Source organism: Etheostoma cragini, chromosome 20 (assembly GCF_013103735.1).
Source record: "Etheostoma cragini isolate CJK2018 chromosome 20, CSU_Ecrag_1.0, whole genome shotgun sequence".
NCBI classification, from domain to species: Eukaryota; Metazoa; Chordata; class Actinopteri; order Perciformes; family Percidae; genus Etheostoma; species Etheostoma cragini.
The window spans coordinates 23,301,945-23,325,053 of record NC_048426.1 but is presented as its reverse complement, the minus strand read 5'-3'; the positions used below and the strand labels follow the sequence as shown (position 1 = coordinate 23,325,053).

Genomic DNA, 23,109 nt, shown 5'->3' with positions numbered 1-23,109 from the left:
GCTCAAGTCGATCGGGACCCGAAAATAGTTTTTTTGCAATTGACCACCGTTTCGGAGCTAGGTCCCATAGAGACAAATGGAACGGGCGGGACTTTGGCTCTCTATTTATTCAGGAAAGGATCACTGAGAGGAAGCATCTCATTTGCAGGAACGCCCTGATCACATTCACACAGTTCCACATTCATACCTGGAAGCAGCCCAGTACAACCAGTTTGATCTGCTGCCACTGGGCAGCTCCACTGGAGCGGTCGGGGGTTAAGGGCCTTGCTCAAGGGCACCTAGATCTTATCCTGTCGGTCTGAGCATTGAACTGCGACCCCCCGGTCACAAGCTTGCTTCTCTAACCTGGGAGTAAACATAAACTTAAGATAGACTCATTCTTCCAAAATGCACCACAGAGCGCCACAGGAAGTCATTCCTGCCTGTGGCCATTAAACTTTATAACTCCTCCCTCTAAGTGACGCACACACAGACAATTAAAACTGGACAATGTTATCTGTTTTGTGCAATAACACCGGCTTTTAATGTGTGCAATACTCAACTGCTACTATTATTATTAACATTATTATTATTATTATTATTATTATTATTATTATTATTACTTTTCCACATTGCAACACCTTAATTATGTTAATTATGTAAATACTGTATCATAATATTCCTCTAACCATGTAAATATCCACACTCCTTATATTTCTTTATTTATATTTCTACTATTTGTGCAACTGCAACACAGAGTTTCCCTTCGGGGATCAATAAAGTATTTCTGATTGGGATTCGGACTCTAACCTTCAGGCCACCACTACCCCTGTATTCTACAAGCTCTCGCATTTTGCACCACACGCACCTCCACGCAATCTCAGTTTTGTGATACAGTTAGTGAGGAAGATGGAGCTGGCCTGGGATTCTGGGTGGAGTAGCTATAAAAGAAGCGGTCTTGTTCCACCCAGGTTGTAAACAACAGCTCAGGGAGCAGCTCTGTAATAACGCAGTGTGGAATCTATGATTACGGTGTCTCCACTTTGTGTATTTTCTGCAGCCATCATTTGGTGAAGCTGTCCACAAACCTTTTCTAAATGTAGGTTGATCCATCGGGTGAAGGTCCTCTTCTGAACCAGTTCTCTTTCAACTGCAACACAGAAAGAGAAGATGTCAGTCATCAGGAAACTAACCAAACCTACAGAGACAGTCTGAAGAAGCCCCCGCTCGCCAAAGGCATATCACCACACACACACACACACACACACACACACACACACACACACACACACACACAGACAGAAAATTCCAGTTTCAGACATCAGTGATGATTTGAAGGACAACTAAAGAATTGTGACACCTCAACGCTGCATTTGACATATCACACTTTAAACATTCAGTCTGAGAGACTCAACTATTGGACTTTTGCCAATCAATGTAACATAGCCGCGCTATTTGTTATGTGTTATATGTTGCTAAAACTGCGTTGACTGAAGTATGAACAACCATACGGTTCAGTTTCACGCTTCTTGCATTCAATGTTGGGGCGCTGCATGCTAGCATGTGTAGAGCAGTATATTTCCACCAGACTCCATGAAAATAAACAGTACTTTTATTATGTATAGAGCAGCATATCTCCACCAGACTCCATGTAAATAATCACTACTTTTAGCATGTATAGAGCAGCATATCTCCACCAGACTCCATGTAAATAATCACTACTTTTAGCATGTATAGAGCAGCATATCTCCACCAGACTCCATGTAAATAATCACTACTTTTAGCATGTATAGAGCAGCATATCTCCACCAGACTCCATGTAAATAATCACTACTTTTAGCATGTATAGAGCAGCATATCTCCACCAGACTCCATGTAAATAATCACTACTTTTAGCATGTATCGAGCAGCATATCTCCACCAGACTCCATGTAAATAATCACTACTTTTAGCATGTATCGAGCAGCATATCTCCACCAGACCTCATGGAAATAATCACTACTTGGAATGGTCACCGCAACTTCTTCTCAGTTACAAAATCTTCTTCTTTGTTACAAAATCATGGCGGTGGGTGTGCTCGGCAATTAGACCCTCCGCGTGTTTATTGGTGGGAATCACCAGACGCCTCCCGATACGATAGCATCACGATACTTACGCCACAACACGATATTATTGCGATTTTAAACATATTGCAATATTCTGCGATATATTGCAATTTTCCCCAAAAAGAAACTTCACTCACTCACTTCAATTTTATTGCTACAAAATGGGAATGTCAAGCAGACAAAGTGATCAACACATATATAATAAAAGATCCATATTGGCGCCTCTGTATCGATACAGTATTGCCACAGAAAATATATAGAAGATATATAGTATCAATTTTTCCCCCCAACCCTAGCCGTGTTGGAGTCATGTCAAGAAGTACGAAACACCTTCCTCGTCTGCTCAGTCCACTCCACACTGACGCTGCAGCACCAGCGTATAGAAAGCACCCATGTGGGGGGGAGGGCAACTAGAGAGGGTGGGAGTAAATCTGCAAAGGTTACCATGGTAGCAAAGTCGGCCATTATTCATCTTTATGGGGCTAACTCGGCATTATACACACCAAGGGTAACAAGAGCTTTGACAGCTGTAATTGTATTGATTGTTTCTCCCTCCAGAGGAATCAGGACTGCTTCACTGAGGCCTGCTGAGGGGGGGGGGGGCAGCAGAAAACACAGATAGATGAGAGAAAAACACTGCTTTTCATTATAGGGGGGGGTCAAGCTGCAGTCCATATTTGCCTTTCAGTGGAATGTGTAGGACCCAGCCACTTATTTGTTAATGTGCCCCATCAAGGGAAGATCAGCCTTCCCTGCGTAGTGCTTACTCTTAGGGGAACGCCTCAAACGTAGAGAATCCCCCCCTCCACCCCCCAACTGTTTGCAGACAATGCTGGAGTTGGGTTGGTATTCAAGAGGCGTAGCTGAGTCTTTAATGCAGGAATCTTTTTAAGAGAAGACACAGGGAGGGGGTGGAGGAGGAAGGGAAGGTGGGAGGTGACAGAAGAGAAAGAGGATGAAAAGAAGAGGAGATGACAGGGAAGAAGTGCGAGAGAGAGCCTGAAGGCAGATTGAGGAAGATCAGAGATGTAATGAAGAGCATGTTTAAGAACATTATGCAAAGAGCCACATACTAAAGGAACTATATAACCAACTGGTGGCATCCATTGATGCAAGCTCTAATGGTCCAGAGTGGGATACAGCCGATACAGCAGAGTATCGCAATATTTTCGTGGCAATACTGTTTTGATACATTAATCTTTTATTATATATGCATTGATCAGTTTGTCTGCTTGACAATCCCATGTTGTATCAATAACATTGAAGTGATTAAATGGCATGTTTTACCCATGCCAATTGAGCAAGCTTTCAAGTAAGGCCGTGCAATTAATGGAATTTTGATTGTGATTAAGATTTCGGCTCCGAACTATCACAGAAAACCAAGACATCGAGAAAAACTATAATTTCCACATTACATTTTGACAGTAAAGTCTTGTTTTATCTTGTGTCGTGAGGGGGAATTCAAAAAGTTCACAGGTGGAAGTATTAAAATATTTTTATTTTTACAGTTCAAGGTGTTTTTACGGTTGTATTTTACTGTTGTTTCTACTGATTCTTTTCACGGTTTCAAGTTCAGACAAAAAATTAAAAACATCTTTCTAAAAGTCAGTAAGTGAATGTGTCGTCATTTTTATACTAACCAACATTAATGTTAATGTTATCTTTTTTTTTGCCCCTAATGGAGCAGCCTTGAACTTTTAATCATACGTATCTGAAATTGAATCCATCTTTGATGAATGGCTACAAGTTCCCCATCATTTATAGTGGGAAGTCTGTGTGCACAACACAAACTAACACCACGCTTTCACCAAGGAATCATAAAGCTGTAATTACAATGACTTTGTTGTCATTACATCTTTACATACAAGGACAGTTGTCAACCTGTCAACCATGAACAAAAAAAGTTTTTTACTTCAACGCTATTATTGCCTTTTCCCAACATTTTTGACACTTTTTCAACGTTGTGGGTGCTTTTTTTTAATGTTTTTTTCCAAAATTATTTGATATTTCTAATATTGCCTTTTTTGAAGGCCTGTTTTTTGTAATAAAAAAACTGAAAACAGGTCAAATTTGACCCGAGGACAACATGAGGGTTAAAAGAGGTGAAAAACACCTCTACAGCACTGCTGCAGGCCTTAGAACAGACAGCGCCAGAGTCCGGCATTAGCTTCCTTCTTAACACTTATTTATGGTTTCTCTCGTTACCTCAGGGCTGAGGTATCTTGTCTTTGTTTTTTTTCTATAGGTTGGTAGAAATTGAAGTATGACTGGCTAGTCCAGCATACCCTCTATCAGACCCAAACAGGCAACTAACAGTGAAGTCACTACATGGAATGACTATTCTCTTGACCACATGCATAACATAAATCACCAGAGCTTACACTATGGCTCATTCATAAGGACACACTTCGAGGTTTTCCGAGCGAGTCCGGATACGGTGACCTTATCTTTCATAAAAATGTCAAACACTCTGAATCCACACAAGACGCCTTGCACTCTGCAGTCCTTCCCTAACAGAAACCAGAGCTCCGCTTTGGCTAATACACCTGGAAAAATGACATCAGCTTGCATCAATGACATTACTTTTACCAGGCGCATAATAGGCCTCTTTTAAAGTTTTGAAGAGTTTTACTTTACAAGTCGGACTCCGTGTGTTTCCCCTCGGTGACTAATTACTCCCAAAATGGTAGCTCTGCAAAAAAGCGAATAAAGCACTTTTATTGTGCTGCAGTGGGTCTGTGATCATTATTTGTTAAACTAGACATATAGCAACAGAAAGCCTTTAAAAGGGGGTGTTAGCGTTACAGTTTGCTGATTTATTATGAGGCCCAGCAACACGATGATCCCTCTGTTTGTACTGCCTTCTAATTTTGGCCCTTGTATAAATGGGTGTGTAAGCATGTATGTGCCACATGCCCAAAATCTTTGATCCTGATATAAGTAATTTATATGGATATGTATCATGATGTAGCATGTGTTGTGCTAATCCTATAATTAAATTGTCTATATTCTATAACCACGTGGTTAAGCCTGTTTGGTGTATTCTCATCCATGGTTTGCTCCAGCTTTACTCCAACATGCATAGATCAGAAGGTACAGCATCATCCAAGTGATGTAAATATTGCTGTAATGCATTTTTTGCGACATTGCGATAGAAAAAATTTCAAAAAATACATACGATCAACATTTTTATGTCATTTTCTACAATTTCTATCACTACATTGCCCAACCCTACGGTACGTGCCACTGTCTACTAACTGAGATGTATTATGTATGCTAAGTGATATTCTAACATTCACCTTTCCTTGATTTTAGAGTTTTATCCACATTATGCCGACCTTAAAACCAAACGGCTTCTTCCTGAATGTCTTGCTAGAGGGGAGCGCGATCCCGCCGTCTCAATCGCGTTGGGTGGAAGGCGGTCCTAAAACTCAGTAAGATGTGAGATGATTGTCTTTAGATGTGAGATGGTGTCAGACTGTAGTCTTTGCAAAGACTCTTCAAAGTCTTCTAGTGTATTGTCAGCATTAGCCTACTGTTTGAATGTCCAGTTAAGGGACAGTTACTCCACATCAGTCCACATAAACCCTTTGGAGGAGCCCGAGCCCGTGGTTGGGAACTGCTTGATTAAACTACTGAATACACATAGTGTAGGTACAGCAGGGCTGTAGACCGTTTATATATGGACTCAGAGTTGTCTCGGTCTCTGCAACTGGTCTTGCCAAATACGGCTTTTGTTCTTGACCGAGTCCAGGTGTCTTTATTATGTTGATAATAATATTGGAGGGAAAGTGAAACCCAAAATGATTGTCTTGATACTGTCATGCATAAGACCTTTTTTCCTGTCCTGGACTCGGTCTTGAGTCGGACTTGAACCTTTTTAGACCCGGTCTTGACTTGGACTCGACTAGTCCTGATCTTGGACTCGACAAACGTGGACTTGACTACAACCCTGAGGTACTGTATAAAAAATATATATATATAGGGGACTCTTTAAAGCAGTTTAATAAAGGGTGTGTATAATAAAAGTGTATTCTTTTGATAGTTGCTTTGAACACTTCTTCAACCCAGCCTGTTGGCGTTGAATAATGGTCAGAAAAGTGTTTTTGCAGAACATTGTGATGTCCTAGTGAAGTTGACCTTTAACATTTTGGATACAACGTCATGTCAATGTCATCACTTCATCATTTTACCCTACTATTTGTGTGAAATGTCAGAATTTTCAATTAAGTATAAATTATGAAGTCTTGAGTTGTGGCAAAAAAAAAAGAAGTGTTATGTGAGGTCTCAGTGGACGTTTGAGCCAAATTTGAAGACATTCCCTCCGGGCATTCCTGAGTTAACACGTCACGTTCAGGACAGTCGGAGATGTTGGAGGATGTTAGTGGTGGAGAGCGATAACATCACATGGCGTGTCGACACAGGAAGCCTTTCAGCACGCACTATACGCACAACCCGAAACATATTTTTATGCTGTTTTCCAAGCGTAACTGCAGTGATTGGGTTGGGCTCCGAGCGCTGACGAAACGATAGTGACCTACATTCAATAGTGTGCCTGAACACATCCTGTGCAGACTCAGACAGAGCGTTGAAGCTGCTGCTCTGCTAAGGTGCTGCCCATGCTATGCCTCCACAGTGTAACATTACACTCAAAAACCTTCCATATGTGTTTAACTGGGTCTGGATCAGATCTGATGCAGTTTTTTTTTCAGGTTGTAACCTGATGCTCATGCCTGGCCCTGTATGGACTCTTGATACACAGCCTGGGGGCCCAGCAGGGCAGGGGGCTAAATCCGGTAACTGTTACTGGTTCCACATTTTGGGAAATATCCTGATTCGGTTTCTTGGAGTTAGAGTTAAAGAGAGGGAGAAACCAAGAGGAAACAGCTAGCCTGGAGCTGTCCAAAGTTTAAAAATAAATCACCTGTCATCATCACATTGCTTGTTTTCCCCAACTCACCCAAACCTTAACATGTGTGTAGAGCTGCTAGACCACATAATTAGTTGTTAGATATTAAATTAACTATTTTGATAACAGAAGAACACAAAGGTCAGATAAGTCGGACCTCTGTGTTTAACTATATATTTGAAATGAATAAAATGAAATTCACAGTGGTGTTCTGTTGGGATCTCTCACTAAAACACTGTCGTCCATTACAGCCATCCATAGTATACCTTTAGTAGAGCTGGGCAATATATCAATATTATTTTTGATATTGTGATATGAGACTAGATATTGTCTTAGGTTTTGGATATCGTAATATGGCATACGTGGTGTCTTTTCCTGGTTTTAAAGGTTGTATAAATTGATGTCATTTTCTGAACTTACCAGACTGTTATAGCTGTTCTGGCCTTCTTACCCACTGATGATTATTCATCAAACATCTCATTGTGTAACTATTTTGTGAAAGCACAACACTACAATATTGAGGTATTTGGTTAAAAATATTGTGATATTTGATTTTCTCCCTATCACCCAGTCCTAACCTTTGGTATCCAAATAATGGTCTAAGATGAGTGCTTTGGTTGGTCTTATTTGCTTGCCATGCAAACAAAGGAGGGTCAGCTGAGGAAACCCAATCCACATTGACATGTTCAGCATGACAACTCTTTTATTACGTGTCTGGGTGGAGGCAATGGCACAAAGGGAGCAAGCAAATATAATCCAGTGGCAATTAGCTCTGGAGGCTATAAATGAACACACATCTATAAAAATTAAAAAAATACTAGACAGGCAATGCGTGACTCCCTTGTGTGGTTAAGTGGCGTCAATGTCTCTTTGCTTTGTGAATTCCAACCTAAGCAAACATCTTAATGTCGTGTATTCCCTCAGATGGAAGATTAATGGATATCAGAGACATATTGACTGTATTTAGACCATTTTTGCATGGACAAAAAGTTCCCAGCAAAATATATATACATTTATCTCAGCACGGCTGTGTTCAGAAACTGGTGTCATCCGGCAACATTCGCACGCAGGAAATCAAGTGACGATAACTATTTCTTCTGAAGAGTCTATCGTGTTTTATTAATACCTCCGTGTCCTCCTTGGTTACAAGCACCTGCGTGGAGGATGAATACTTAAAGTTTCAATGTTAAACTATGACCCTTGAAAAACAATCTGCTGTCAACCCAGATTCCTAAGTCGATATATGACTAATAAAAAGTGATATAGGTACCATTTTGTACTCGTTACATTTTCACTCCTCTCACTTTGTATTGTAATTGCTGCACATCCTATTTCCTTTGGATAAATAAACCATTATCAAATCCTATAGTTTAAATAACAGCCTAGTTAAATGAAAGGCTTAATGATCTACTAACATACAAATTAATAAATGCAATGATGAATGAATGCACTGAATGGACATATTGTGAATGGAGGATGACCTTTGGGTTTTTCCCAGTTTGCTGGGGTGAAGGAGCAGTGGCAGCTTTTACCAGATCTTGTTAAATTAGAGTAATCGTAAAGCTCCTTTCTTTCAAAGTTGCGGTACAATGGTGGCATTCGGCGGCCAATTCCCGGGCAGGCCAAGAATTTATCTGGGCAGCAGAAGAGCAATAAGAGCAACAAAAGCAAGCATAACAAGCGAAAGAGTGGCAGGATCGGAGAGATAGAAGAGCTTGGCTGTCCAGGGGGTGCAGGGCGGACGTTAAATAATGCAAAACTTTACCCATCCCATCCTCAAATGTTTGGGAAATCGGCCCTAAAAAGGGTTGGTACCATAAACTGACCAGTTGTCTGTTAGTGTCCTGTCCTCATAGAGCCTTTGCCCCAGAGATCAGAGTTCTCTGAGCAAATGTAAAACACAGTCCCCGTCGCTTCATAACGGATCAATAACAGTTGCTGTGGCGCCCCATTACTCATGGTTAGTGGACTCAACTCAGCACCACAATAGTCTGAGTTCTCCATGTTAGAGAGGCATGAAACTGATTGCCACATCATCTAGACCTAAAGACTGCAGGTCTAGACTTACAACTATGGATGCAGATAACGAGGAGATCCCTGATGAAGAAGCAGGATCAGAACATTCAGAGTAAAGCAAAGCCGGACAAATGCTTGGCAAAAACAATGGCGACTATGGTAACCACTCCACACCAAATAAAAACTACAACAGCAACCAGAGTTACCAGGCACTGTGCCAGACTTCAAGACGGAGGGGTCCAACACTTTTTGGCACAGGATCCCATTTTCACCACCGCAGCTATTTATAGTAGCCATGCCGTTGCTACTGGAAACTAAGAGACAGGGATGTTAAGGAATAGTTTTTGTGAGAGACGTTTTCGTCAACAGTAGAGCTCTAAAACCCAACAAGTTGACACGGATAAGGAGTATCAGTTTGAAGCAAGAATGAATCAACACTAACACTTAACTTTTGCATGCACTTCCTTGTCTGAAGCCGTATTAAGTGTGTTGATGTCCCAAGGTCCAGGTATAAACGGTGGGGGGGGGGGGGGGGGGGGGGGGGGGGGGGGGGGGGGGGGGGGGGTCAGGCTTTTGCAATTGCAGCCCCAAGTTTCTGGAACAAGTTACCCCCTGATATACGCACTATTACAGATGTCGCTCTTTTTAGGTCCAAACTCAAGACGTATCTGTTGAGTCTGGCTTTTAATACGTAGCAGTGGTGTGACAATTTCATTCTTTTTGTTTCTTTGTAAACTTTTCTTCTGATTTTACTGGTTTCTATGTTCACTCTTTCTATTGTATGTTGTGATTTTACTCCTTTTGTTAAGCACTTTGGATACCTGCTGGTAGTTCTAAAGTGCTATATAAATACATTATGACTATATATAAATACATTTTGATTGATGGGTTGGATACCATTCTAATCCAGTACCGAAATCTAAAAAAAAAACTACTTACTAGTCAAATCCAAATCCCTGATATAATAATTCACCCTGAGTGTATTTAATGAGTGAGTCGACTCTTTCAACTGTCACCTAGTATATCAGTGATAACAAGACAAGCTGTGTGCTTTGAGCAAACTAGTTTTTATCTTCCAACTTCAATAATGAAATTGACGTAATCGGACCAATACTCGCATATTACAAAGTTTATCTTGAGGTTAAGCTGTTTTCTTTATTTGGGAAATAATACTTTATTACAATACAATTTAAGAAAGTAAGAAATCTGATTTCATGTTGAGAAACGATGGGAACAGGTCCTTAAATCCATGACACAGCCACTACGTCAGCCTGACATCCATGATGACAGTTGGATTCTCTACTTTAATTGTGTCTGAATGAAATTACCAAGGAAGAAGAGGACAGTCTTTCTGTTGTGTTCATCTGAAATTAATTTAGTAGCTCTGGGTTCAGTCTACCCAAGATGACTTCTTCCACTCTGATAAAGCAGTAAAAAGAAACGCCTGCAGATGTTCTGGAACCACCCACGCCGATCCCAAACTCACTCTGAACACAGACTCAGGAGATGAAAAGACACCAAGAGAGAGATGTTCTCTGATTGACAAGACCTTGCACATCATAATCAGACTGGGAATATGACTGCTAATGTGCCTACATGTAGCCCAAGGTAACAGAACATGAAAAATAGAGGAGAGCTCTTTTATTGATATATTCCCTTCAGACTGCAGTGCTGCATATTCCCGAGGTTTTACATAACAGCAGAGTTCACAGAAAGGCTCCTTCTCCTCTTGCCTTTTGGGCTAAATCATCCGTTTACCAGTTTATCACTATTTCAGATCTGTGAAAAGAAATGCAAATGCATGTCTGCAGTTACCATTATCAACCAATTATCTTAAAGTTGAAATAAGATTTTTTTACAATATATCTATTGCACGTAGAAAATATACAATCACAGGGACAGTAACAGTATGAGCACCCGTCCTCCCCCCACCCTCAACAGCATTACCATTTAAGAAAATGAAGAAAGGAAGATGACATAAAAACTAAATCAGATGAGATCCTGTTTATTTCCTAAGAGACATGCCAGCTTCCACAATCGCCGCCATTCAAATGTAATCATTCATTTTAGTCTGGTCACTTTCAAGGAACTGCACACAAGTCTCCCATATGTTGAACTAATCCTTTAACTAAACCTGCCATCACATAACATGTTTACACTCCATTGAAAATTGTGTTTTACTACAAATTACTATAACTTCAACCTCCAAAACTTGACTACTGTCTTTAAACAACCTCAACGTCAGACAAAGAAACACTTCATCTTGGGTAATGTCTTGTGTATGGTCAATGATGTTGACACATGACTAACATCACGTTCACCGGTTAGAGATGAATATAAAGCTATAAAGAAGCCATTTTAGTGTTTTAGGTCTACAAATGATTGGATGGGATGAAAACTGAAAGATAAGAGGATGGCCAATCACCATCTGTGCAGCTGAGGTTACTCATCAAGCTCATCTGTTAGAAAGGGTTAATAAGTCATGAGACGAGAGGAGAAAACTAAACAAAAGGCTACATTTTAAACACTTTACATGTTCTTGGATAATGAGCACATTTATCTTTCAAACTGTGTCCCATGTGTGCTCGTTACACAAATTCTGACAGGTTGTAAACCAACACAATTTGTGTTCTTGATGGTTCAAACCAAAACTGATGATGTGTCCTATCTGATCGTCAGGCTGCTAAATAACGCGACGCAAAGTAATGCAACGCAAAGTAACGCAAAGTAACGCAACAACCTCATACTCTACAAAGTAACGTGACGTAAAGTAACGTGAAGTAAAGTAATGTAACACAAAGTAACGTGACAATCTCATACTCCACAAAGCATGTGACACAAAGTAACACGACACAAAGTAACACAACGCAAAGTAACGCGACGCAAAGTAATGTGATGACCTCATACTCTGCAAAGCACGTGACGCAAAATAACACAACGCAACGAAAAGTAACACAAACCAAAGTAATGTGACGACCTCATACTCTGCAAAGTAGCGTGACGCAAAGTAGCGTGACGCAAAGTAGCGTGACGCAAAGTAACGTGACGCAAAGTAACCAAATGCTAAGCGGCGTATCTCAAAGAGGCGTAACGCTAAGCAGTGTAACACAAAGCGGTGTTAATCAGCAACTGGAGCTGGAGCTTCAAATTAAATGCAAACAAGCTCATGTTGTTGGTAGATGATGTTGCAATGTGAACACTGTAATCCTGTGTCTCACTATTACACAACTGTGCAGTGTTTTGGTTTCTGATGAACCTTCTAACTCATGGATCTTATTTCATCCTCCACTGGTACAGATCCTAAAACAACATGGTAACATCAACACAGTTCCTGAAAGAACTATCCGGAAGCCTGACGGAGTTGGACAAGAAGTTAAAGCATTGTTCTACAACAAAGACAGAACACAGCTGTACTAACAGAGAAATCATAATCTTATTTCTTCTGAATTGTCTTTTTAGAGTTGCACACGAGAAACATGGTATTTCCCCATGATCTAGTCAGCATGTTTGTATAAGCACAAGTCAATGGCCAGAGGCAAGTGCTCGTCCTGGTGTCATTGCCCCTGGACCACACACTCTCAGTCTCAGCACAATGTTAGCAAACTGAAACTGAATGTGCCTTGTTTTCTGAAATCCCCATTTCAAAAGCACCACTATAAACCCTGTCCAACAGTCCTAGAGGAGGACAATAATACTTACATGTAAATGCCCATATTATTCTCATTTTCAGGTTCATAATTGTATTTAGAGGTTGTACCAGAATAGGTTTACATGGTTTCATTTTCATAAAACACCATGTTTTTGTGGTACTGCACACTGCTGCAGATCCTGTTTTCACCCTGTGTGTTTAGGTCTCTGTTTTAGCTCCAGAGTGAGACATCTCACTTCTATACTATCTTTGTTGGGAGTCCCACATGCTCATCAGCTAGATAACTCTTTTTCCAGCTTTGGTCAGTCCAAGGCAGGATTAGCTGGGAGACTTCTTCTACACCAGGGACACTCGTTGAATACCTGCAGAACAGGGACCGGAAGTAGTTCTTTTGGAGATTGTGGTCAACTAGTGTACGTTTTGCCATTGAGAACAAGCTAGCATGCTAGCGCTAGCATGTGGTACGGTTAACCACCTCGTCTCTAGTGACGTAGAAAGCCGTGCAGATGTCGAACAGCTCACCCGGAGACTGAAGACAGAGGACATTCAGAAACCGCATCTCACTCAAAAAAGCATGGTTAGATTTTTTCAAGTTTGTATGCATGTGAAAGCACCAGAGACAAAAAATAACACCCCAAAATCCCACAAAGTGTTTGACATCTCCAACGCGGACCGTCTGGGCTCCTCCGAGGTGGCACAGGTCCAGTTGGGCACTTTAAAGCAACACTAAACAACATTTCCGCTTCGGTCCCCCTACAGGCTGGAAGCAGAATTGTCCCATTACGTCTCATTGGAACTACCGATCCCATACCCCAATCTGGCAAACTTGCACAGTGCGGTTATAGCCGTAAGAGAGCCGCAAAGCCAATGCAGGCGTGCCGTTCACCCTGTTACGAGTTGATGAACCTCTGAAATGATTTTGGAAACACTATCTTAAGGTACATTATTTTGGTTAGATGATCAGTTTGCCAGATCAGGCGTTGTAATGAGACATATGAATAATGGTAATGGTAACGGACAATTCAGCTTCCAACCTGTAGGGGGACTGAAGCGGAAAAGTTGTATTGTGTTGCTTTAAGATTTTAAACGTAGTGCTGCTTTGCACACAGAAACATTACCACTCTACCGTTCAGATGATCCATAGAAACAAGAAGAGGACTGTATAATGAATGAGGTTTGCAGTAATAAGCAAAGGGTTCAACATCAGAGCGATCTCTCAGATGTTGATGAAAGAATGATGTGTTGTAGTGTAAGGGATCTTGTTTGTCTCTCCCAACCAAAACATGGATTTATGGTACCCGTGGATGATGTCAGCGTCTCTACATGTGTTTCTACCGCCTGTGATTCAGGGCAAAGAAAATAAACCAAGTGTGATTGTATTCTCAGAAGGACGCTGCTGTGTGTTCACAGTGAGGGTAGAACACAACAGACCTTCTGAGCTGCTTCTGGGCTGCAGTCACGGCATACTTAACCACACAACCCAAAGTGATCATGGGGTTTAGATCCCTCAGATCGAATCAGAGAGATTTCCCCTTTGAGAAAGCTCCTGTCTGAATTTGTTTAACTGACCGAGCTGAGAGCTCAATGAGAGCTCAACATAATTCACATTAGCTGATGTCATCCCACATCTAATATCATCCACATTCTTGCAGATTACACAAACCAGCAGCGTCTAAAAGTTCATGGGTACGTTTGAACTGATAAGCACCTGAGGATAAGGAATAAGGAAAAACAAATACAGTTTTTACCAGAAGCTTAAAGGTAAACTGTGCAATTTTAAACTGCTACTTTTTCCTTTCAATAACAGGAAAACAAGAGCAATGGTGGTATAAAGTCTTTTTATCATTGCGAGGGGAAACAAAGTGAAACATCAGGAGAAAGAGCAACAGCAGCTCAGGTGGAATTGGGTGAAAGTGGGAAAGCAGTCCCTGTTGGGTGGGTGTTGTTGTGTAGTGCTTGTACCTGCTCAGCAAACACCCCCGGCAGCCACAGGTCAACCTGAGAGCTCTGTCTCTTAGAAACGCCGCGCGGGGAGGCAGATGGCTCTCCGTCAGCAGTGCCGTTAACTCTTTGAAGGCAGCTGTGCTCTAAGTGTAGCGTGCCGTGCCGTGCCGTGCCATGTCTCCAGGACCCTGCAGTGGAACCACCTGCACCTCATAAAAACCAGCCTTCCAGACCAATCATAGACTGCAGACAAAGAGGGGTCTTACATCACCAACCGGTGGAGGTTTACCTCACAATATAACCACTGACCTTTCTCATAAGAGGCAAGGTATTTTTAGAGGGGGGAAAGCACGGCTTTTGTTCAATTTCTGAGCACTCTACAGAATAGTACAGACAGTGGGAGTGAGTGAAAGCTGCTTCAGGCCAGAGGAATTTATGTCAGATTGCACAAAATAATGAAGAATTCAGTTTTTTTCAATGATCTAATTCTTTGGCTATGTCCTGGATTTTCACAATCCTACCTGCAGCACCTTTAACCCTTGTGTCGTCTTCCGTTTAACCTTGTGCCTGTCGTCCTGAGAATCAACACTTTTTCTCATGTTTTCGTCTCTTTTACCGACACTTTTGTCTCATTTATTTCAATGTTTTTGGCCCTTTTTTACATTTAACTCTTCTTTTCACCACCATGTATAAACAACACCAACTTATTACCAGTTTTACATTTACGACATTTTTGGAATTTATGTTCAATGAATCTCATTTATAGGAAATGATGCCTAATTCTAAAGTTAAAAGAGCAGAAATTATGAATTATTTGGACAAATGCAATGTTTTTTTAATAAAACACTCAAAAGTCAATGAAAGTAGAGATCCTACGAGATACTATTGTTGTACTTGCAAAGCCCAATGTGTCGAATCAATCAGCCATTTATTTTGGGGTTATTAAATTTAGAAACCCTTATTTCGGATATATTTTGAAAAATGGGTCAAATTTGACCCGAAGACAACTCAAGGGTTTTATCAAATCGGAATCAGCTAAAATAGAGATGAGCAAATGCCAATCCCTAATCCTTGAATCCAACTATGACGTGAATCTAATGCAGACACTGTGTAACTGAGATAAAAGCAGGTAAGAGCTTATAAGACGTTATAAAAGGACAGCTCTGCTCCGAGCTTAGCAACATTTTAAAGCCAGTACACCTGCAGAACACTGAACTGGACTCTGGCTCCCTTTTCTACATTTCTCTGAAAGTGAAGAAGCAACGTTATAAGTATTCCTTCAACAAAATCCCCTCCAGTGCTTTCACCACCTCCTCCGCAGAAACCAGGTGTTGATTCATCATCTGCTTGCTCATCATGTGGTCTGTCAGCCCACACTTCAGCACCCCTACGCACAGTTTCTATCTTCAGTTCATCACTCGCAGTAAGAGAACGGGATGTTATACAATCTGAATACAGCGGCTCTAATCTTTTCCAAAACATACAAGTGCAGATTTTTTAATGTGCTGTGTTTTGCTGCTATTGGTTTTCACTCATTTAGACCTGTGTTTCTGACACTTAGTGCCCTGGAGCACCGTCTGACCTGGTTACGATACTGGTTTTGGGCACTGGCCCACACTGATCATACCGATCTGATGCCAGTTGACCACCTGAACGCCTCACTGTGTGGAAGACACTGGGATTATTACTATTACTATTATTATGTGTGTACGGCAACGACTTCTGTGACTTTTAACTTTGTGAAACAAAATGTAACAAATAAATACACAGATTTAAATTCACTGAATTGTTACATATAGGGAGGGAGAAAAACCCACACAGGCATGAAAAGACACACAAACCCATTCATAAACAGACATACACAGAGACAGACACAAGACAAGGGACCAGTCACATGTCCAGGTTGGGGTTGAGGACATCAATGAGTCCGCAATGATGCACCTGTGTCCAGGGTCATTCCTGGCGCTCCATGGATGCCGTAGAGGGTTCCATATCAACTACATCCAAGTAGGAAAGGGTCCCATTGTTATGTTTTGTTTTTTTTAATAATAAATGACAATATATATAGATCTGCCTCATTGTCAAAAGAAAAAAAAATACATTTACAACAACTACACAGGATTGTCCTGACACTGTCAGGCATCACAAGAAACACAAAGAGAGATATATGTGATAATAGAGGCCTAATGAATAAAAAACTGTCATTGACCTATTGTATTTCCAAATAGTACCCTGTTAGGAAATAAGACCATGGAGCTGTGTGGAGGTAGTTCTCGCTAACTAGCCTTAAAGGGAGGAGGAGCAGAGGCTGAGGGAGCTTCTACGGTCCCTGTTCAGACCTGGCATGAACGCAACAAAGATGCACCGAGGACACGTTGAGGGCAGTTCAGACCACATTTAGAAGTGCTACTACCAATAAATAGTATATATTTAAATGCTTTCTGCCATTCAGTCTAGTGATAGACCAATTTTTCGGCCGACCGATGTGGTATTTTTTCCCGGCATGATATACAGACAGGGCCGCCCTCTCACATCTCTCCATTTAGTCCATGTATAGGTACTGAGCATGTGTGTGTAATTCAGTGTGTAATAACTACAGAATGTGAATTGTAATTTCCCCTTGCAGGACTAATAAAGTATACATCATTATGACTATTATGATTATTATTATGATTATTATTATTATTATTAGGCGTCCACAGGCAGCTCTGTGCTGCTGGAGACTCTGCAGACCATGCACCGCCCCTCCCCCCCTTGCAGAGGGCTGGAAGCACTTTGTGGGCTGTGTTGTTGCTGGTTTTAGTTTGATCGACTGGATGCTCTAGCGGTTCCACCTACTGCCTGGCCTTTTGGCTTCTGGGGGGGGGGGGAGGGCTTGTGGGACGCTTCTGGGATGGATCGCGACCAACGGAAACACAAGCATTGTCTTGACTGGCCGTGGCGGCGCTGGAACGGAGCACAGACGCTCCTGGTGGAATTCAGGCTACATTTTAAGCTAGTTTGAGCATTACAATTCTTAGAACTAAGGAGCTAGGATTCAACATCAACAACATTTATGGGATTGTTCAGCGGCCTCTAGAGGTTTTGTCAGACATCTTTCAGGCTCTGCTTCCTTTGTGTTCCTCCTCAGGTCTCTGCAGGGTAAATCCAGACAGCTAGCTAGACTATCTGTCCAATCTGAGGACTATGGTTACCTGGTCCTCAGGTCTCTGCAGGGTAAATCCAGACAGCTAGCTAGACTATCTGTCCAATCTGAGGACTCCGGTTACCTGGTCCTCAGATCTCTGCAGGGTAAATCCAGACAGCTAGCTAGACTATCTGTCCAATCAGAGTTTTCTGTTGCACGACTAAAACTACTTTTGAACGTACACACGTTCCACCAAAACAACAAACAACAAAACTGTTTTGCAGCGGCGCCGTTGCAGACCCTCCTGCGCGGTGCTGTGGAGGAAGGTCTGGCAGGAGTGACACGCCCCTTACTGGGCCAATCAGGAACTTGATTTGTGAATATAGCCGTGGACTAGAGTTGCTGTAGTTGAAAGCCATCTGGGAGCATGCACAATGCTATTTTATTTGTAGCACACTGCAGTGTTTTAGAGTGCAGTCTTATGTCTTAGTGTGTATGTGTGTGTGTGTGTGTGTGTAACATGTGCTACCTCATCACAAATTCTGCTGTTACTCAGTAAGTAAAAGCCTGAGGGTGTGTGCAGAGAAAGCGTATTTGCTTTGAAATAAGTGGCCACCTGAAACAGTTTACAAAAGCTTTGCCGCAGGAACGACTGGAAGAGGAAATTGAAAAAGAATGAAGGGGGATGAACTCGAGAGAAGGGATCTTTGTCGTCACCTCCCCCTCTAACCTCCAGGAAAGTCATAGCAGAAGAGTTTGTGAAGGCTGAGCTTCTAGCTGTAGGGGGATTGGGCACGAGTTCAGGAACGCCACATTCAGCCCGATGTGAGCAGCAGAGACCGGGCTGTCCCCGCTGTCAGACAGTCAACAGGGGACAGTCCATAGGGGACAGTGGGAGAAGCCTCTGTGTACGTCCTCCGACACGCTGCAGTTTGCTGTTCAGCATGCTGGTTTATGGGGATCCTTCTACATGTGTGGTGCATACACACTGACACATGGCTTAACCCACCATGACACGGTTTAAATAGTATACACACAAAACCCCCAATTCAGCAAGTGTCTGAAGCACTTACTCAAGCACTTATGCAACAAATTGCAAAATGTATTTATTGAGCACAGGATAGGTTTTTGTTTATTTAACCCTTGTGTTGTCCTCCCGGCTCAATAGCGGACACATATTTGACATTTATTTTCAATTTTTACAGAATGGGACTGTCAAGCAGACAAACTGACCAACACATACATTATATAAAGATCCATGCTTGGCGCCTGTGTATCGATACAGTATTGCGATACTATGCTGTATCGATTCTTTCCCACTACTCCTCGTAGTGAACAGGACATTTAAAGCTGATAGATGCTTACGGGCTCTCTGCTGGTTACTGTGTAGCTTCATTTCACAGTTCTCAGCCAACATTCAAGCTACTATCTTAATATCGGTTTTAATATGTTTAAGCTCAGGGACCGGTACTGTAATACTGAAAGGGAGCCGCTCTCCCCCCCCTTTGTCTCATCATGCGTTATGTAACAGCCTCCAGGCCATTGTTTTAAAGCATTTGCTGCTCTTCCAGCTTTCATGCTGAGAATCGCAGCCACTCATCATCAGATGGTTCCGGCTCATGGGTCCGTGTTGCAGAGATTATGGACACAAAAGCACTAAAGTGAACTAAAACCCACTCCAGCAGAGAGACCACAGGTTGTGGAGCTGCTGTAGTAAGTGTTTCACATTCCTACTAGCATCATACTCCCTCTGTCCGATCCAAGTACCACTCGGGATAATGGGAAAAAACTACAAAATAAGACCCTTATTTTGGATTGATCGGGACTAAAACCAAGCCCTCTCAATGCTACCCACTCAAACACTGGACTCAAAACAGAAAACAACAAACCTGTAATACACTGATATATGACAAGAAATATAACTAATGTTAACTAATGACATTTGTTTTTTGTACACATTCCTGTACATTTTTATGTTCTCTTTGTTTTCCCTGACTTCTAAGCCAAGATTGAGTTGCAAGTTGTGTGTTTCCAGGGCAACAGTTGCTCACCGGGTGCAATTCATCAAACTGGCAGTACGTCATTAGAAGCAAGACGCCCCAACTCGGAGTCATTTCCTGAGTAGCATCCGGTCCTGAGTGTACTGATTCCAATGGGATTATTATTCTGCCCCATAGTCACCAAAGTAAATGTTGTAATATATGGAATATATGTTTCACAAGTCACATATCTCCATAAAATTCGGACACCAAAATGTAATTTTTCAGTCGGACACACCAGGAGACAGTTGACGACGTTTGTGTCTCAGGAACAAGACTCTCGCGAGATCTGGCAACACAGATCAGATGACCCCAACTACTCGCGAAAGCCCTAACATATCTCATTTTTCATAATGGTAGATATGTTTCCTAGTTTCCTACCAAGAGCCTGGGTCTGGGTCTGGGTCTGTCCCAGGTTTCTTCCCAAAGAGGAGTTTTTCCTCGCCACTGTGGCCCTGTTGCTTGCTCTGGAGGAAACTACTAGACCTGTTGGGTCCTTGTAAATTCTGGAGTGTGGTCTAGACCTCCTCTATCTGTAAAGGGTCTCCAGATAACTCTTGTTTTGAATTGATACTATAAATAAAATTGAAATTGAAATAGTTGAGCGCCCGGATGACCCAGCTGGTAGATCAGGCGCCCATATGTAGAGGTTCACACCTCGACGCAGTGGGCCCGAGTTCGACTCCGTCCTTTGCTGCATGTCACCCCCCTCCCCTTTAATGTCTTCACCTGTCCTGTCAAATGAAGGCCTAAAATGCCCAAAAAATTATCTTAAATATTATCTTTAAAAAACAAACATGTCTCTTAATTAGCACAACCACTAAAGCGCTATGTGGAAAGCGTTGCTGTGTAGATGGCTGCACCAACAATGGATCCAATAACCCTGATCTCCGATTCTTTCCCCCTGCCATGTCCCAAAAACAATCATGATGGGTTCTGGCTCCCGGGCATAGACCAGACCGGCATCGTCGAGGCTCCGATTTGGGGGAGAGAAACACCCGGTCACAAGACATCAGGACAGAAAGAGCAAAATGCAGCAAAGCGGTTGCGTAGCGGGTTAGTTGGGACTTTCACACTGAGATTTGAGACTCATAAGATTATATTCAAAGTCGGTGAGGCAAATCTATAAATAAATATGGAACCGGTTCCTAAGTCTCTGATATAACCGGACCAAAGGACTAAGATTGGGCGTTGAGAATCGGTTCCACCTTGAAATCGTTTTAAAAATTAAACATTTCTGTTGGAGGTGATGAGTCCCTTTGGGCTTTGCCTTTGTAAACCTATAACATGTACAGATAAAAGAAAAATAACACAATAAAGCAAAGGGGAAAAGCCAATAAGCATAATATGAGGACTTTAACTCTCCATCACCGCATGCTGTTCCACTGTTCTTACCGTAGTCTGTGCCAGCATATAATCCTGTATTAAGAGATGGTTTTTGTATTGGGAGATTTCTAGTTCTTGCCTGTTAAAGGCTTCGGGATAAACTAGGTTAGAGCTGAATAAAGCTTTCATTCTCATCCCACTCATTAAATCAATTACTTCCACTTTGAAAGAGCAATTGTTGTTCGTCTGCTCCTCTAATCTCCGTTAAACCCTGTTTGGCAAACACACAGCGCTTACAGTACACTCCAGTTCAAACAGCAGAGCAAGTCATATCTCAGACCTGTTGCTCGTTATTAAAGCCTTGGCCTGTATTGCAGTGTGCTCTGCAATGTGTACTGCAATACTTTTTGTACCAAAGGGTTTCTAACTACAGCACACTGCCGCCCTCGGACTCTGTCTACGGTGCATTTGCAGTATGGGATTTCTAAATGAAACAAAGAAATATTAATCTTTCAAATTTCCAACCGACCAATTTTCCTACAAGTTCATGCAAAGATAAAAACCAGAAGGCCGTGACACACCAACCCCATAAAATCGGCTGGCGGACAGTCTGGCGATGCCATCGTCCGTGGGGGGGGGGGCCCATTGGTCTTCAGCTCGGCCAATTGGCTGAGTCGGAAGGCGGGCAAACATGACCAATCTGATTGGTGGAGTGCAAACCCGGAAATGACGAGCGGGATGACTACAGTCTCTCAAAATCTGACCAAAATCTTCCAAACTTAAGATTTTGTATGTAAGGGAAGAGTTTCCAAAATGCTCCTCCTGTCCAACCTACTGCCACTGATCCAAGGACAAGAGAATTTAACCCTCATGTTGTCCTCGGGTCAGATTGACCCGTTTTCCAACCTCAATGTTCTTTATAATTACCAAAAATAATACAATTGATTTTATCAATGACTTTATATGATTTAACAAGATTTTATAGCATTTGAAAAACAAATTGAAGTGTTTTTGAAATAGTATTGAGTAAAAGTTGACATATTCCAGTCTGTGATTATCATCAACTTCCATGTTGCATTGTTAAAAAACAAATATCACTAAAAAGAGTCAACAAAAGTGTTGATTTTCAATTTCTATGGGAAGACAACACGAGGGTTAAATGATGAATCGATGATCCAAACTACTGGGCTACTTCTCCACCAATCACTGCAGCTCTGAGACTCATGTCTCCTGTCCACAGTCACAGTGTGTGTTCCTGTATGACGCCTCCAGGTGGACTTGGAGCTACCAGCCCTGGGACACAGAGACCTCGCTGGGCCCCAAAACTCTGCTCTTAACACACAACCTGCACTTTATGAATGAAATCCCTCCACAGAACACACACACACACACACACACACACACACACACACCGCTGCATGCACCTACATGCTGATTGGGTGTAAAGTCTCTTTGTAGACACTGGCTCCGGTCCTGACTCTGGTACAGCTCTGTGCTCGATATGGAAAGTTTAGGACTCCTGAAAGTCGCTCTGCGCAAGCGCACACACACACACACACACACACACACACACACACACACACACACACACACACTTTGCACTAAGGCTGTGCATTTTTTTACACCCTCCGACAAAGCTATAAATCTGTTTTTTTGTACTATTGTTTATGAAACTTTCTTTTTGCATGTTACCCAAATACAACTCCAGAGTGTGTGTACGCGTGTGCGTGCGTGTGCGCGTGTGCGTCTCTGTTATCAAACCGCAGTAGTATCACTGTGAGAGTCCGTCGGGATGCTCCTACCTTGCAGATTCTGCACCCGGATGTCGCTGATCTGTCCGATGAATTCCTCCCGCTCGAACCAGTCCTCCCACTCGTGTCCAGCCATGTGGATCCGCGGAGAGACCTGCAGGGACCGGGACGAGGCCAGGCGGGATGTCTATAGTCCGGCCGGCCGGCCGAGAGTCATGCAAGCCCGGGTACACACGGCCAGAGGGGAGAGGGGGGGGGCAGGGT

At 42.2% G+C, this 23,109-nt stretch overlaps 1 protein-coding gene across 1 annotated transcript in view; it reads right to left on the bottom strand.

Moving 5' to 3' along the window:
• Positions 1 to 23,103, bottom strand: part of clmn (calmin) — a 35,954-nt gene extending 12,851 nt beyond the window's left edge. Inside the window, exons 1-2 of the mRNA XM_034857661.1 lie at positions 22,897 to 23,103; positions 1,068 to 1,129 (exon numbers count right to left, since the gene is read on the bottom strand). Of these exons, the coding sequence (XP_034713552.1) occupies positions 1,068 to 1,129; positions 22,897 to 22,981 (147 nt within the window). The 5' untranslated portion in view covers positions 22,982 to 23,103. The remainder of the gene's footprint in view (positions 1 to 1,067; positions 1,130 to 22,896) is intronic.
• Positions 23,104 to 23,109: the final 6 nt, after the last annotated feature.